Consider the following 15,745-nt stretch of genomic DNA (forward strand, 5'->3'; position numbering starts at 1 on the left):
CATTGACAGGCGCTGCTATCTGTCCCTGAAGGGCGGTTCAATCAATAGAAACCTGTGTCTGCTAATGATACAGGTGGCAGCACAGAGCGCTGAACCACTGCTCCTTCAACCTTATATGGCCCGACAATGACAATTACTCCATCACAGTCTAGAGACTTTACCCCCAGACCTGAGTACTTTCTACTTTCACACCTTCATGGCTGCTGATTAGGGATATCAGCCAGAGCTGACCACTGGGGTCCCTTTCACCACATGGAACATTAACAGAGCAATAAATCTCCTGCCCCTGTTTCTTCAACACACAGAGATAAGGCATCAATATTACACATGAGTCCCTGGTCTTGGTATTTGTGTCTGTTTAGCAGTAAGAACGGAATTTACAAAGAATCAAAGTACTGAGATGTTGAGAATAAAAGGTAAGCATTTGTTATTATTATTATTAGTATTATTGTTATTATTATTATTGTTTTTATTATTATAATTATTTATTTATTTATTTATTTTTTTATTATTCCAACCCATCTAGCCCTAATTATGCCTTTGGAGGTATTGTGCAATTAAATTAGCAAAAATGTTAAATAAATCATACAAATTGTATAATAAATGTCTTGTCATTTTTAGAGAAAATGTATTTTCATTGTACTTAAACACATTTTATCAAGTTTGTTTAAATTGTATTGATATCTAAAAGAAACATAGTGCGGGGCGTATTTTCTTCTCTGAAACCGCTGGGTAGATTCATAGAATATTTTGAGACAAGAGTGACACTTTGTTTTTTTTTTTAACAAAAGCACATAGCCACCAGGGGGTGCGGCCTATTTTCCAATTTATTTACGCGGGTTGTCTGAAAAGAAATAGGAATATGTCAATTAAATGAGGTTAGCATGGCGTGATCTTTATATCTTTATGCTTCATTATATCTTGAACATTTACATGTAAATGTATTAGGCAGCAATGCATGCCTTTGTAATAACCTATGGATCACTTTGAACGACGCATTTTAGCGTTCCTCTTTTCCTTGCGAGGACTTTGTTTCATACAATACATAAGCGAATTCGGTTAATGTTTGATTTGCTTCATTCACTTTCAACTTTTCACAGTTGAATTAGGATTGCAAGTGACATTTATCAGAATTATTTCTCATATTTTCAGAATGCCTTTGAAGGAAGACAATTTGATAACCAAATGGAAATAAACACCAGACTTGATTCACTGAAGTCTTTGCATAAATATAGCTGTTATTTGTTGTTGTGGAGGAAATGACTTTGTGCCGAAAATGAATGGCATGACACATGAAAGGTGGATGTCTACTTGCCTCAACATCCCTGGAGCTGTGAAGGATATTCTTCATTACTCTAATTTCAAGGAATGTGGCACTCCTTCATCAGCAAACCTTGACCATGACCTATTCTTCAAAGTCATCAAAAATATGTACTGTCCAAACAGTTTCAACCCCGATCATCTGACATTAGCAGAAGTGAGGCAGATGACCATCAAAATGCCTGGAAAAGTATTCAGACATCCAACATCATGGATGCCTCCAAATGAGGCTCTGCAAAGTTTGTGTGAACTTGTGCAATGTCAGGTTGATTACTTGTTCACCTCCTTTGACCACGGAGCGGAGCTGCCGAACTTCTTAGACAGAGGGTGTCTAACTAAAACCGACAATGGAGTCATACAGTATGACTTTGGATCTACATCAAGGACAGACATGAAAGAAGACCTGGTAATAATTGACGAAGATAATCTGATAACAACAATGCTTAGAGCAAAACGCAACAAGCGCAGAAATGAAGTCTTCACCCCCAAGAAAGATGTCGGACAGAAGCGAAGACCGAAGATGTCAACACCAAAGTAAGTAAAGTATATATGTAAGCAGTTTATTTTTTCAGTATGTTTACTTTAAATGATCAAACTAATTGTCAGCTAGGCAATACTTATCACAACAGTATTAATTCTCTATTGCTAAACAAACTCGATTACATGTAGTTTATTTATTGTATTGAAAATGCCAAACTGTATAGATGGTAACATTTTACTTAACAATACTAAATGATATGGTTTTTACTTCTAAATTCACAGGAAGATGAAGGACTTCCGCCAGGCAAGAGGCAAAACTGGAGAAGGCTCAAACAGCAAAACGGAACATGTCAGGTGAAGCTTTTTTTCTTCTTGGTGGAATTATTTATTTATTTAGTTCAATCGACTATCTTACGCTAACAAAGCAGATATATGAATCTATGTTAAGTTAATCTTTATAAGATATAAAAGTTAATCCATGGGTATATAAATCATGTGATATAGACTTATATCCCCTTTCCTTTTCTTCTTGCAGTTCACCAACAGATGAGCCATGCAACATGGACCATGTTGAAGAAGAAATCATTTAAACTACTGTTTTTCTATGTGTAGGCATCAGATTTTTTGTTGTAAATGTTTAGGGCTTAATCAGTTGAATAATTGATGTAAAACACATCGCAAAATCTTGTCTGATTTCATGTAACAATAGTAATTGTATAATTGTATGTATAATATATGTGCAGTCTACTGTCAATATTTCGGAGTTGTATTGGACAAGGTTTCACATAATTATCGAATTACTTTAGCTGCAAATGTATTGGCATTTCTGGTAATTCGGACACGTATTATTAGTTATCCCTAACATGATACAAGTAAAAAATGTAAAATAATAGGTATTTTATTCAGATAAAACATCATAAATAGCCATGGACTTCGAGATAACAGAGTTCGAGATATTAATAGTAGACTGATTGTATTATAATTTTATTGATTTCTTTGATTTACGGTGTCTGCCAATAACGTTTTTGGTATAATATTTGTATTTCTCATAACGTTTGTCAACATTAAATAGTTTTACATACATGTAATGTTTTGAAATTAATTGTAACAGTACATGTTGCTATATCTCAAATAAAACATGTGTTTTGAATATACATGTAGATATGTTATTTTATAATGTCTCAGCGGACTGATATCATGTGTAAATGGAATATATGTTTAATGTCAAATTAATGTCCATTTTGATAGCAAACAGAATAAATCTATAGTCAGAAGCTTAAGATAAGCCTCTGATTATAACCAAGTGTAATGTCTCAAATCTGTGTTGGTGTTTTTTCTTATTTTAATGCATAAGTTAAAATTTATTCTGCTAATAGCTCCGAGTTTGATCTGGAATATATCTGTTAGCCAAATACTTAACCAGTCCCTATTACCAGGACACCTACTGTATATGACATTTGATTTTGCCTAAAATATTGGGGGTTATTTTCCATGATATTGGTTCAATCTAGCTCAAACTTGCCCTGATATTTATTTCAGTAAAATTCGTTTTAGGACAAAACAGACGATAACAGATAATTTTAAACTTTGCCTACCTTCGGCAAATAATGGTCTATGGGGGGAATCATTTGTTATGGATCGATCTACATGAAAAAATTTCCCCATAAGCAATTAAGAATATTCAAGCAAGTTTGAGCTATATACTTGCTTGTATATACTTATCATTGAAAAAGAATCCCATTCTCAATGAAAAAAATAGACTGGCAAAATCACTGATTAGCAAACGAATTTGAATAAGTACTAATTAAGAAGCAATTGTAGAATATATTATCATCTTGTAAGTTAAGCATTGCACAGTAACAAAATTTGCCAAGTATCTCTCGTCACATGCAACTGACCACAGCACATTTTGCAGTTAAGAATCCGGTGTGTAAAGCATTCAGCACAAAACTGTTGCAATACAGTAACAATGCCTCATTTTCATATTATCTGATAACACTCTTTAGTTCTGAGTTTTAGAGCTGATAAGCCACTGACCACTGTCAAGCTGTCAGAGATAATTGGTTAATGGGAGGACCTGACCACAAAATGGCTATTAACACATAGGTGAAAATTAACTACATTACGAGTGAAATTACTACGCTTTCTGGGGTGCATCTGAGGCTCCGGCAAAGTCCCTAAACTGATCAGTCATTGATTGTCTTTAACCTTGTATTGAAGAACTGGAATATTTATAATGAAGCATTTCAAAGTTTATAACCTCAATATCTCTCACGAATATAAACCTTGAATATTTTTCTATTTTTTATTTTCTCATTCACCATAAACTACACAACACACATCCGAACCCATCAGTGTTGAACACAGCCATAAAAATGATTCATTTTCAAATGAAAATACTAAATCAGGATAAAGTAACAAATTACAGGCCACAGTGAGTGCAAACTGATAAGTAGCCTATGTACTTATATGAAACATGACCTTCCCTCTCTCCCAGGTAATGGGTCAGTGGCCCGAACCAGCGCCCCTTACTTGATGTATTTACTCGATGTACCTGCCATGAACTTTCCTACACGGCAGTAACATCCTCTTAATTAACTGAGAGATCTGCTCTAAATTTTAAATGCCTGGCCCTAACTATTTGTAGACATTATAATTCCAATCAAAATGTATTCTGCTGAAATTTCAAAAAGCATGCATTTATATCTACATAAAATGTCCCAGAATGATTCAGTGTTTCCAGAACCTCTTAATGATAAACAAACAATATGGACACTCACAAAGATATGTTAAACAGACACAGATTATTGACGGCAAAGGAAAGTCAATGTCAACAATTAAGTACGCCAATGGATACCAACATATTAAATATCAAAAAAGAGAAATGTCCCCCAGAGGTCGCATAACCGACAAACGACTTTTAAACCAATTGATTACAGACACTATTTTCAAGACGCTTTCCGAGCGAAAACCTTGACAGTTGTCCTGAAAGTGTCACGGACACAAGCTGTATGGCACAACTGTATTGTCACGGAAGGTAGTTGCTCCTGTTATTATTCAGCGCCACAGTGAAAATAAGTGATTCAATTCATGCAAATACGTTGTTTACTCCAAAAATTCCATGACAAGAGATAAATATTTTTAAAGTTGAAACCATAAAAATCACAGGTAACTAAAAAAGTTGAAGTCACATTCAAATAAAAATAAATATGACGTTGCATCAACACTTCTATCCATTGCCACCTAAACTTGATTTTCCCTGAGAAGAGACTTGAAACAAAAATTTAATTGTTTATTCTCCCTTAAAAGATTTATTCTTTAACTCTTTCAGTGCTGGAACCGAATTTTGAAGGCCTTTGCAAACAGTTTGGATCCAGATGAGATGCCACAGAACATGGCGTCTCATCAGGATCCAAACGGTTTGCTATTCTGATAGTATTCTTTGAAAAAAAATCGAAAAAAAATGCTTACTTTAGAAATTAAGCAGACAACATTTTAGCAGACGACAAATTTCCCCGAATGCAAAGGGTTAAGAAACGTTGTTTTTCACAGAATATTCTCTATTCGCGGATTAAACACAGAAGAAAGTTTGAACAAAGCCAAAAATAGCTTTTAGAGAATCAAATCTTCTTAAAATAAGTCAAACAGTAAAATAGAAAAAATAGAAAATCCAAGGGAAATTCAGAACAATTTAGGCAAGTAAAATCACGTCTCAATCACAATCTTATAGCACGTTGCACATCAAACCGCATTTAAGTAAAATCAATTTCATCCATAAAAAAGTCCTTATCCGAGAAATCTACACTAAAATACAGGTAAAAGTAAATCAAGGAACTTTTCTGTTCAAGCTCATTTTCACCATAACTCTCCACCAAAGATGACCAATCAATTCCTAGGGATCATATTCAAATAAGTTTGAAAATCAAACCGAAGTTTATCATAAAGTAAACATATTTGGCTAATATTGCATTCCGACACCCTGTATTAAAACCTACGCCCATTAAGGCAGGAAAGCAAACAAACCAGGTGGACAATACAAGCAAAGGGTATAGAAACATTTCAAATTCACATTTGTTCTGAACTATGGCCCATATATCTGGCCTCTAAAATAGCAGAGGTTTTGTTAAAAGGTTGATATGGGCCTTTGTAGAGTTTGCTTAATATTCTAATATAGGAACAAGCAAGTTTTTATGTCCTTAGCAAAACATGTTTTAAATTTAACAACAAGGTATAGTTAAACGATCAGTCACAAACGATTATAAATTACAACTTCAAATACATTTGTTTCTTTTTCCAATCAAGTGCTCTTTATTGGCTTTGAGCGAATTCACAGTGAATCAACAGAAAATTTTAAACAGATACATTTTATACAAAACCAAACAATTACATGAACAAAATATGCCTTTGTAGACACTTGTTCAGTAATCAGGCCTGTAAAGGTTTTACTACATTTGAGTTCATATGACATGGCACATAAATTCCCACAATCAACATTATGATCAGTGAACACCCTATGATGATCTATAAACAATTGAGCCTTGTTCTGTGAAAGGTGGGCTTAATGCTTGTGCCTAAAGTGTCACTCCAGATCAACCTGCGCAGTCCTCACAGGCTAATCAGGGATCACACTTTCCGCTTTTATCAAATTATTCTACCATAGGAAGCCCCTTCTAAATACAAATCTAGTTTAGACATAAAGTGTTGTCCCTGATAAGCCTGTGCAGTCCTCACAGGCCAATCTAGTTTAGACATAAAGTGTTGTCCCTGATAAGCCTGTGCAGTCCTCACAGGCCAATCTAGTTTAGACATAAAGTGTTGTCCCTGATAAGCCTGTGCAGTCCTCACAGGCTAATCTGGTACACTCTTGAAGCATATGCATTATGCACCCTTTTCCCGGAGCGAGGCTCCATTTATGGTCATGACCTATATCTGATGGCAAAACTTGACCTACAAATAAAGTAGTGAACCTGAAATAAACTCTCATAAGTACAGAAACATATACACACACAAATTAATGTATAATTGTTGTCTTGAACTTAGTGAACTTGAACAAATCAAGTACATGAAATTCATATTTGGTTGTTATGAACCAGTGGGCAAATATTTGTGAATGGTCTTTAAGATTAAAATCTGTTAAATATTCCTGACCACTGCCTCAGGCCTAACATAAACATTAGTAGTAAAATATTAATTACAAATTGATAATTACACCTATAGAAAGATGCAAATATGATTTTCCTTGTATTTATGATGTCTGTTAAGGGAAATAATGTGTTATTTATTAAGACATTCATTACAGATAAACTGCCTGCATCATGCGAAAATGGGTCATATGACGTATGTTGCATGTAGCTACACTTTCACAAACTCTGGTCATAAGTTACAAGGTCTGACATAAAGTAATGCAAGGTTTCATAATCTCATTAGCAGACAGGGTAGCTGACCAGACTGTGGGGAAGCGCAAGATGATCAGTACCTATGCTTACCGTTTATGGCATAAGAACCATTTACGCATGACGCTGCTCAAATGTCACATGCTGTAGCAATTCTTTTGTCAACCTTGATGAACTACAGGGCAAAACAAGAGATGTGTTTGTCAGAAACACAATGCCCCCTATTGCGCCGCTTTGAAGCCATAAATTTGACCTTTGACCTTGACGGATGACCTTGACCTTTCACCACTCAAAATGTGCAGCTCCATGAGATACACATGCATGCCAAATATCAAGTTGCTATCTTTAATATTGCAAAAGTTATTGCAAATCTTTAACCTTGGTTAAAGTTTTGGGACACACACATACAATGACTGACACAATGACAGACGGACAGGCCAAAAACAATATACCCCCGATCTTTCGATCCGGGGGCATAAAAACTTAGGTAGTTAATAAAGATATTATGCTCAGCAATAATGTTTAAGTCATTAATATTCAACAAATCAAGGGATAGAATGTCACTTTAATACCTATGTGGTTGCAGAAGAATACTCCAGCTCATAATAATGTCAGATTAAAGTTTAACCAGATATTTAGGCTTTACAGTTAAAAATCACACAAAAAAAACATAATTCTGTTGTGGTTAACCAACATGCCAAAATTTTCAAATCATATGCATATATGGTAACCAATATAAAATAACTCACTAACCACAATTTTCATTTTTTTACAAGAATGTTAACTTGCTTAGTCCAGGAAATGTGCAACACATTATTTGCTGTATATTGTATACAACCTTTTTAAAATTGTGAGTCATTTGAACACATTTTGGAGTTACCAGCCATTCCTTTTGTCACGCAGAAATCCAAAATGGGAGACAACTATATTTTAAGTTCTCAGAAAATTTGTATGGAATTATAGTTCTTTCCAGTTTTGCTGGTCAGAAGCTATGCAACATTCTGTCCATTAGTTTGACCAATATTGTCAAGAGAAATCAGACATGCCTATAAGGTTTATTAGAATAAGTTTGTTGCCTCATACAATAAAAATATTAAAACAGGACATAATGCATGTTATCAAAGTGTCACCCCAGATTAGCCGATGCAGTCCACACAGGCTAATCAGGGACTGTTTTCACCTGTAGTAGATTTTCCTTTAGAAGAGACTTCCTTTAAATGAAAAATACCATACAAGAGTTAAGAGTTGTACCTGATTAGCCTGTGCATACTCTTTGCGCACATGCATTAGGCCCAACTTTCCCAGAACAAGGTTCAAATATAATTACAAAAATGAGTTCCTGTGCAAACATGCAACTTCATTAATAAGATGGACAGATATATTATACCGAAAACATTAAACCAAATTAATTATTATCATATTTCAACATTGTTATAAGTAATTATCGGGGACCCATTCAATGCACAACTAGGCAGGGTAAAGTGTCTCTGTTGAAATTGATGACACAGACTAGCGACCTGTCATCAGATCTATAGATTCATCCAGGGACACTGAGAGCCTGTCAATGAAGATGGATGGATTATAGAAGTGCTGAAACCTGAGACAAATCTGAGTCCAGGGGACTGAGGGCAGTGTATGTCACCCCAAGTATAGATCTGGAGACCAATTTTGAAAAACATCAGGTGTTAGTAAGATCATTTCATTTTCATTTTTAAAGCCTTTCTTGCCACATAACGGCATGTAGTTTCACACAAAAATTATGCATGAATTGTATATGACAAACAAGAGCTGTCAGAGGACAGCGCGCTCGACTATTTGAGTGCTTGACAGTATAACGTAAGCCATCATGGGGAAATTGTTCATATTCAATAATTTATTAGACGATCTTTCAAAAAAAAAAAAGGAAAAAAAAAAATTAGATGATGTTTAAAAAAATTATATTTTTTTTGGGGGGGGGAGGAGGTTGGGGGGCAGGGGGTGAGAGGGGGGTATAATGTGGGGTGTGGTAATTTATAAGATGATGTTTAAAAAAAAAATTGGGGGGGGGCAAGGGGGGGGGTGAGAGGGGGGTATAATGTGGGGTGTGGTAATTTATAAGACGATGTTTAAAAAAAAAAATTGGGGGGGGGGGGGGGTGAGATTGGGGGGGGGGCGGAGAAGGGATTCTGGCAGGGGTGTGGGGTATTGTTTGGGTGGAATCCATTGTGGTATTCAGGTAAGTGTTGTTTTGTCAAAGTAATAATAAAATGTGATCATAAATAAAGAAGTTATGGCAATTTAAGCAAAATGTTCAATTATCTAAGTGTAAAAGGGGCCATAATTATGTCAAAATGCTTGATACAGTGGTCTGCTCTTGTTTATAGGTTGGGGTCATGTTGGTAAACAAGTATGCAACATATAAAAGCAATATGTCAAAGGATAAGGGAAATATTTGGGGTAGTACGCAAACTTTAACATAGATTTATCAATAATATGCATATTCTAAGTATAAAAGGGGCAATAATTATGACAAAATGCTTGATAGAGTTGTCTGCTCTTGTTTATAGGTTGGGGTGAAGTTGGTAAACAAGTATGCAAAATATAAAAGCAATATGTCAAGGGACAATGAAAATAAATGGGGTAGTACGGAAACTATAAACATTTGCTACATATTCTAAGTGGAAAAGGGGCCATAATTATGACAAAATGCTTGATAGAGTTGTCTGCTCTTGTTTATAGGTTGGGGTCATGTAGGTAAACAAGTAAGCAAAATATGAAAGCAATGTGTCAAGGGACAAAGAAAATATTTGGGGTAGTGCGAAAACTTCAACATTTGCACGCTAACGCTAACGCAGACGCCGGGGTGAGTAGGATAGCTCCACTATATATATTTCATACATAATAGTCGAGCTAAAAATTATTAACATATTTTTATTTTAATCAATAATTTTTTTTAAGTTTTTGTTTATTTCATTAAAACACTGATGTTTTCAGGTACGAATGACACAGTATTTGGGATAAGTTTTGTGCCAGAATGTATTTGATGATTTATTTTAATTAAGTATTTTGACAAACTATTTGAGATTCATTTTGTGCCATAATGTATTTGATGATTTATTTTAATTAAGTATTTTGACAAACTATTTGAGATTCGTTTTGTGCCAGAATGTATTTGATGATTTATTTTAATTAAGTATTTTGACAAACTATTTGAGATTCGTTTTGTGCCATAATGTATTTGATGAATTATTTTAATTAAGTATTTTGACAAACTATTTGAGATTCGTTTTGTGCCATAATGTATTTGATGAATTATTTTAATTAAGTATTTTGACAAACTATTTGAGATTCGTTTTGTGCCATAATGTATTTGATGAATTATTTTAATTAAGTATTTTGACAAACTATTTGAGATTCGTTTTGTGCCATAATGTATTTGATGAATTATTTTAATTAAGTATTTTGACAAACTATTTGAGATTCGTTTTGTGCCATAATGTATTTGATGAATTATTTTAATTAAGTATTTTGACAAACTATTTGAGATTCGTTTTGTGCCATAATGTATTTGATGAATTATTTTAATTAAGTATTTTGACAAACTATTTGAGATTCGTTTTGTGCCATAATGTATTTGATGAATTATTTTAATTAAGTATAAAGTTGCAAGAGGATCATTGGTTATATTGTATTATTAAACAACCTACCTTTTCTGGAATTATTTTATAATAGCATTCTTACAGTCGTATTAAACAACCTACCTTTTCTGGAATTATTTTATAATAGCATTCTTACAGTCGTATTAAACAACCTACCTTTTCTGGAATTATTTTATAATAGCATTCTTACAGTCGTATTAAACAACCTACCTTTTCTGGAATTATTTTATAATAGCATTCTTACAGTCGTATTAAACAACCTACCTTTTCTGGAATTATTTTATAATAGCATTCTTACAGTCGTATTAAACAACCTACCTTTTCTGGAATTATTTTATAATAGCATTCTTACAGTCGTATTAAACAACCTACCTTTTCTGGAATTATTTTATAATAGCATTCTTACAGTCGTATTAAACAACCTACCTTTTCTGGAATTATTTTATAATAGCATTCTTACAGTCGTATTAAACAACCTACCTTTTCTGGAATTATTTTATAATAGCATTCTTACAGTCGTATTAAACAACCTACCTTTTCTGGAATTATTTTATAATAGCATTCTTACAGTCGTATTAAACAACCTACCTTTTCTGGAATTATTTTATAATAGCATTCTTACAGTCGTATTAAACAACCTACCTTTTCTGGAATTATTTTATAATAGCATTCTTACAGTCGTATTAAACAACCTACCTTTTCTGGAATTATTTTATAATAGCATTCTTACAGTCGTATTAAACAACCTACCTTTTCTGGAATTATTAAACAACCTACCTTTTCTGGAATTATTTTATAATAGCATTCTTACAGTCGTATTAAACAACCTACCTTTTCTGGAATTATTTTATAATAGCATTCTTACAGTCGTATTAAACAACCTACCTTTTCTGGAATTATTTTATAATAGCATTCTTACAGTCGTATTAAACAACCTACCTTTTCTGGAATTATTTTATAATAGCATTCTTACAGTCGTATTAAACAACCTACCTTTTCTGGAATTATTTTATAATAGCATTCTTACAGTCGTATTAAACAACCTACCTTTTCTGGAATTATTTTATAATAGCATTCTTACAGTCGTATTAAACAACCTACCTTTTCTGGAATTATTTTATAATAGCATTCTTACAGTCGTATTAAACAACCTACCTTTTCTGGAATTATTTTATAATAGCATTCTTACAGTCGTATTAAACAACCTACCTTTTCTGGAATTATTTTATAATAGCATTCTTACAGTCGTATTAAACAACCTACCTTTTCTGGAATTATTTTATAATAGCATTCTTACAGTCGTATTAAACAACCTACCTTTTCTGGAATTATTAAACAACCTACCTTTTCTGGAATTATTTTATAATAGCATTCTTACAGTCGTATTAAACAACCTACCTTTTCTGGAATTATTTTATAATAGCATTCTTACAGTCGTATTAAACAACCTACCTTTTCTGGAATTATTTTATAATAGCATTCTTACAGTCGTATTAAACAACCTACCTTTTCTGGAATTATTTTATAATAGCATTCTTACAGTCGTATTAAACAACCTACCTTTTCTGGAATTATTTTATAATAGCATTCTTACAGTCGTATTAAACAACCTACCTTTTCTGGAATTATTTTATAATAGCATTCTTACAGTCGTATTAAACAACCTACCTTTTCTGGAATTATTTTATAATAGCATTCTTACAGTCGTATTAAACAACCTACCTTTTCTGGAATTATTTTATAATAGCATTCTTACAGTCGTATTAAACAACCTACCTTTTCTGGAATTATTTTATAATAGCATTCTTACAGTCGTATTAAACAACCTACCTTTTCTGGAATTATTTTATAATAGCATTCTTACAGTCGTATGCTGAACTTGGCTGTAAAAAGCGGTTACATTACAACCCATACTTATATCATTGAAATGGAAGACTATAATCTTACTCAAAACAGCTGAAATTGATATGATGAATCAACAAATTAGTAATACATGTGTTTTATGTAGTTTTCCAAGTCAGTGATATTTAATATACATTAACATAAAATTAAAAAAACAATGTTTTAAACAATACAAACCAAAAGCTCAATTTCAAGGACTTTTGAAATTCTATATGCACAATGCCTCATTGTTTTGCTGTGACTGTTATTTTAAGAAGTCCAAAATCTAAGTATAAGGATGTTGCAGGTATAGCATAAAAACACGTAATAAAAGGAAGAAAAAGAACCACTACGTATTGCACTTAATCCACTAGTATTGCACTTAATCGAGTAGGAGTGTTAATTAAATTTAAATGAAAGGTCAAGTGTAACTACAATCCCTCAGGTTAACCATTCTCAACATTTAAAATTAGACCTTCACCCACTGATAATTACAGTGATAATGATGTACTATCACTGATCTGACTATTCCGGCAAGTGGGTGGTGGCCAGGTGTCAATCACTTCCACACTGGTCGGGGTACTTGTCACCTCTTAACTGACAGCCACAAATGAAAGATGTCAGCAGAGGTCTGAACACCTACCAATCATCCATTGAGTTGCCTTCTGGGAAAACTGGGCTTAACCCTTTGCATGCTGGGAAATTTGTCGTCTGCTAAAATGTCGTCTGCTGAATTTCTAAAATTAGCATTTTCTTCGATTTTTTTTTTCAAAGAATACTATCAGAATAGCAAACAGTTTGGATCCAGATGAGACGCCACGTTCTGTGGCGTCTCATCTGGCTCCAAACTGTTTGCAAAGGCCTTCAAAATTCGGTTCTCGCACTGTAAGAGTTAATGCATGTGCCCAAAGTGTGATCCCTGGGCAGCCTGGGCAATATGCACAGGCTTATCAGAGACAACACTTTTTGATAACAATGGATTTTGGTTTGAAATATACATGTATACCTTTTTGAAACAAAAATTCCATAAAGGCAGAAAGTGTCATCCCAGATTAGCCTGAGTAGACTGCACAGGCTAATCTGGGATGACACTTTAAGCACATACATTAAGCCCAGTTTACCAGAATAGTGCTTCATTTATGACTGTTAAGTGTCTTTGTCAACATAAGACATGGTGGTGAGTCTATCAGCATTGATTGTTGTATATCTACAGCTTGTCTGATAAACAATAGTTTAATTAGACTTACAAATGTGCTCAAGATTCATTCATTTGGGTGCAACAAGTACAGCAAATAAATGTTAAGATAACAGTTACAACCTAAAGTAATATTTGAAAGTCATTATTGATCCAGTATTTAAAAAAAAAATTTGGCGGAGCTGACTACGCCAGCTTTTCACCTTACGTGACCTTTGTTAGCGTCCAATAGAATTCAAATAAAACTTCCCGCGGCCAAGTACAGATGAATACACTTCATTGACTGCATTGGCTGATTTGAGAATACGACCAGAACATTGGAAACATGTCCGCGTCTTTGGAACACTGTTTTACTGCGTGTTCAGCATGAAACAATTTTATATCTAATGAAAAGGCTTAATAAATAGAACAGTTTTACACTCAATCTCGACATCAATAAAGTTTGTGCGTCCACCTTTTATTTTCAGAAGAATTTCAGTGCGAGAACGTTTGCACTTAAAGGATATGTTCTCATATTTAGTACATACTTCCATATTCCTGTCAACATGTTAAAGTATAGAGAGCAGTGGAAGCGAAGACTCACTTAAATGCATTGCATTTCAACCCGCACGGTATATCGGGTCAATTTGCAACAACTGTGTGTGAATGTCAGAGTTTACATACAGGTCATCGCTGTGTCTCTACCCTATGTGCTGATCGGAGTTTGCGGCCAGGAAAATAATCGTTACATAATAAAGACGCTATAGCGTGAACTAGGTGAACTGGAATTTTCTTTAGACCAGACAGATGTTAAATGAAGATATCCAGCGATATAATATGGTATGTAAATAATAGATTCTTAATGTGTTTTCAACAATACCATGATAAATATTATTTTTAATTAATTTAACAAGAATTATTCCATCATATTGACTAATGAATTAAGCATGAGCGTGATGATTCTCCATACTGTTAATAATCAAATCAAATAGCAATGCCAGACAAACCACTAAAACAGGTTTTTTCGAAGAACGCGCGTATAAATATTAAAAATATGTACAGATACTTTGCGTGTGGCCGGTTGACTCGTGTGTTTTAATTTCACTTCCATTCTTCTTTTGGTTTTCTGTTTTGTATCTATAGGTTTATGACCAGCAATATGTCATAATGTAAAATAAGCCGCGAAAACTCCGCGTATCATCCCGTACTGCGTTTGATGCAGCTAAGAACTGCACAGAAAAAGACATTCGCTATCTTTAATCTCATTCATTGAACTCTTTACCTTTCATTAACTCCAACCACAATCAACGCCGTATATCTTTTTTAAAGATATTTCTTGTTCTGTCTAAAATCTTACAAAACTTTTTGTGGCAACAATGTTTTAAATTCTTTAAATTATTTTGATGGTGTTACTGAATTTGATATTACACACAATTTTAAAATAACGGGTATCCATTTGCATTTAAAATTGCAATTGCTTTAAATACCTTACGTATCAGTTCAAATTATTATATAATGACCAATTACTGCAAAATGACTATGATGTAACAGTTATAACGCAATGAAGTACTGTATAGGGCAATTTTACTTTATGTATCAGTAATAACAATCTAACTTCAAGGATGATATAAACCATGTCATGGGAAAATAGGCCTTAAGACATATCTGTAGCTCCATATATGCCACTGCACCTGTATACTCTGATTTAGAGTCAAAATGTCCACTTCAGTCAGACAGGGTAGCTCCTTAAAAGACAGTGCGAAAGGTCTGGAGCTCAGCTGCTTTCATATGACGTAAAACCCATTTTCGCACAACAGGGCAACCATAGTCTCTGACTAGCAGCAAGAGGAATGTTGGTG

At 33.8% G+C, this 15,745-nt stretch overlaps 2 protein-coding genes across 4 annotated transcripts in view; one reads left to right on the plus strand and one right to left on the minus strand.

Moving 5' to 3' along the window:
- LOC127877199 (rho GTPase-activating protein 7-like) overlaps window positions 1-15,745 on the minus strand; it is a 271,035-nt gene that overhangs the window by 52,902 nt on the left and 202,388 nt on the right. The window lies entirely within an intron of this gene.
- On the plus strand, window positions 1,234-3,641 carry LOC127877211 (uncharacterized). The gene is made up of 3 exons (XM_052422890.1): window positions 1,234-1,854; window positions 2,083-2,154; window positions 2,336-3,641. The coding sequence occupies exons 1-3, from the start codon at window positions 1,277-1,279 to the stop codon at window positions 2,388-2,390; spliced, it is 705 nt and encodes a 234-aa protein (XP_052278850.1). The 5' UTR covers window positions 1,234-1,276; the 3' UTR covers window positions 2,391-3,641.

Source organism: Dreissena polymorpha, chromosome 4, assembly GCF_020536995.1.
Source record: "Dreissena polymorpha isolate Duluth1 chromosome 4, UMN_Dpol_1.0, whole genome shotgun sequence".
NCBI classification, from domain to species: Eukaryota; Metazoa; Mollusca; class Bivalvia; order Myida; family Dreissenidae; genus Dreissena; species Dreissena polymorpha.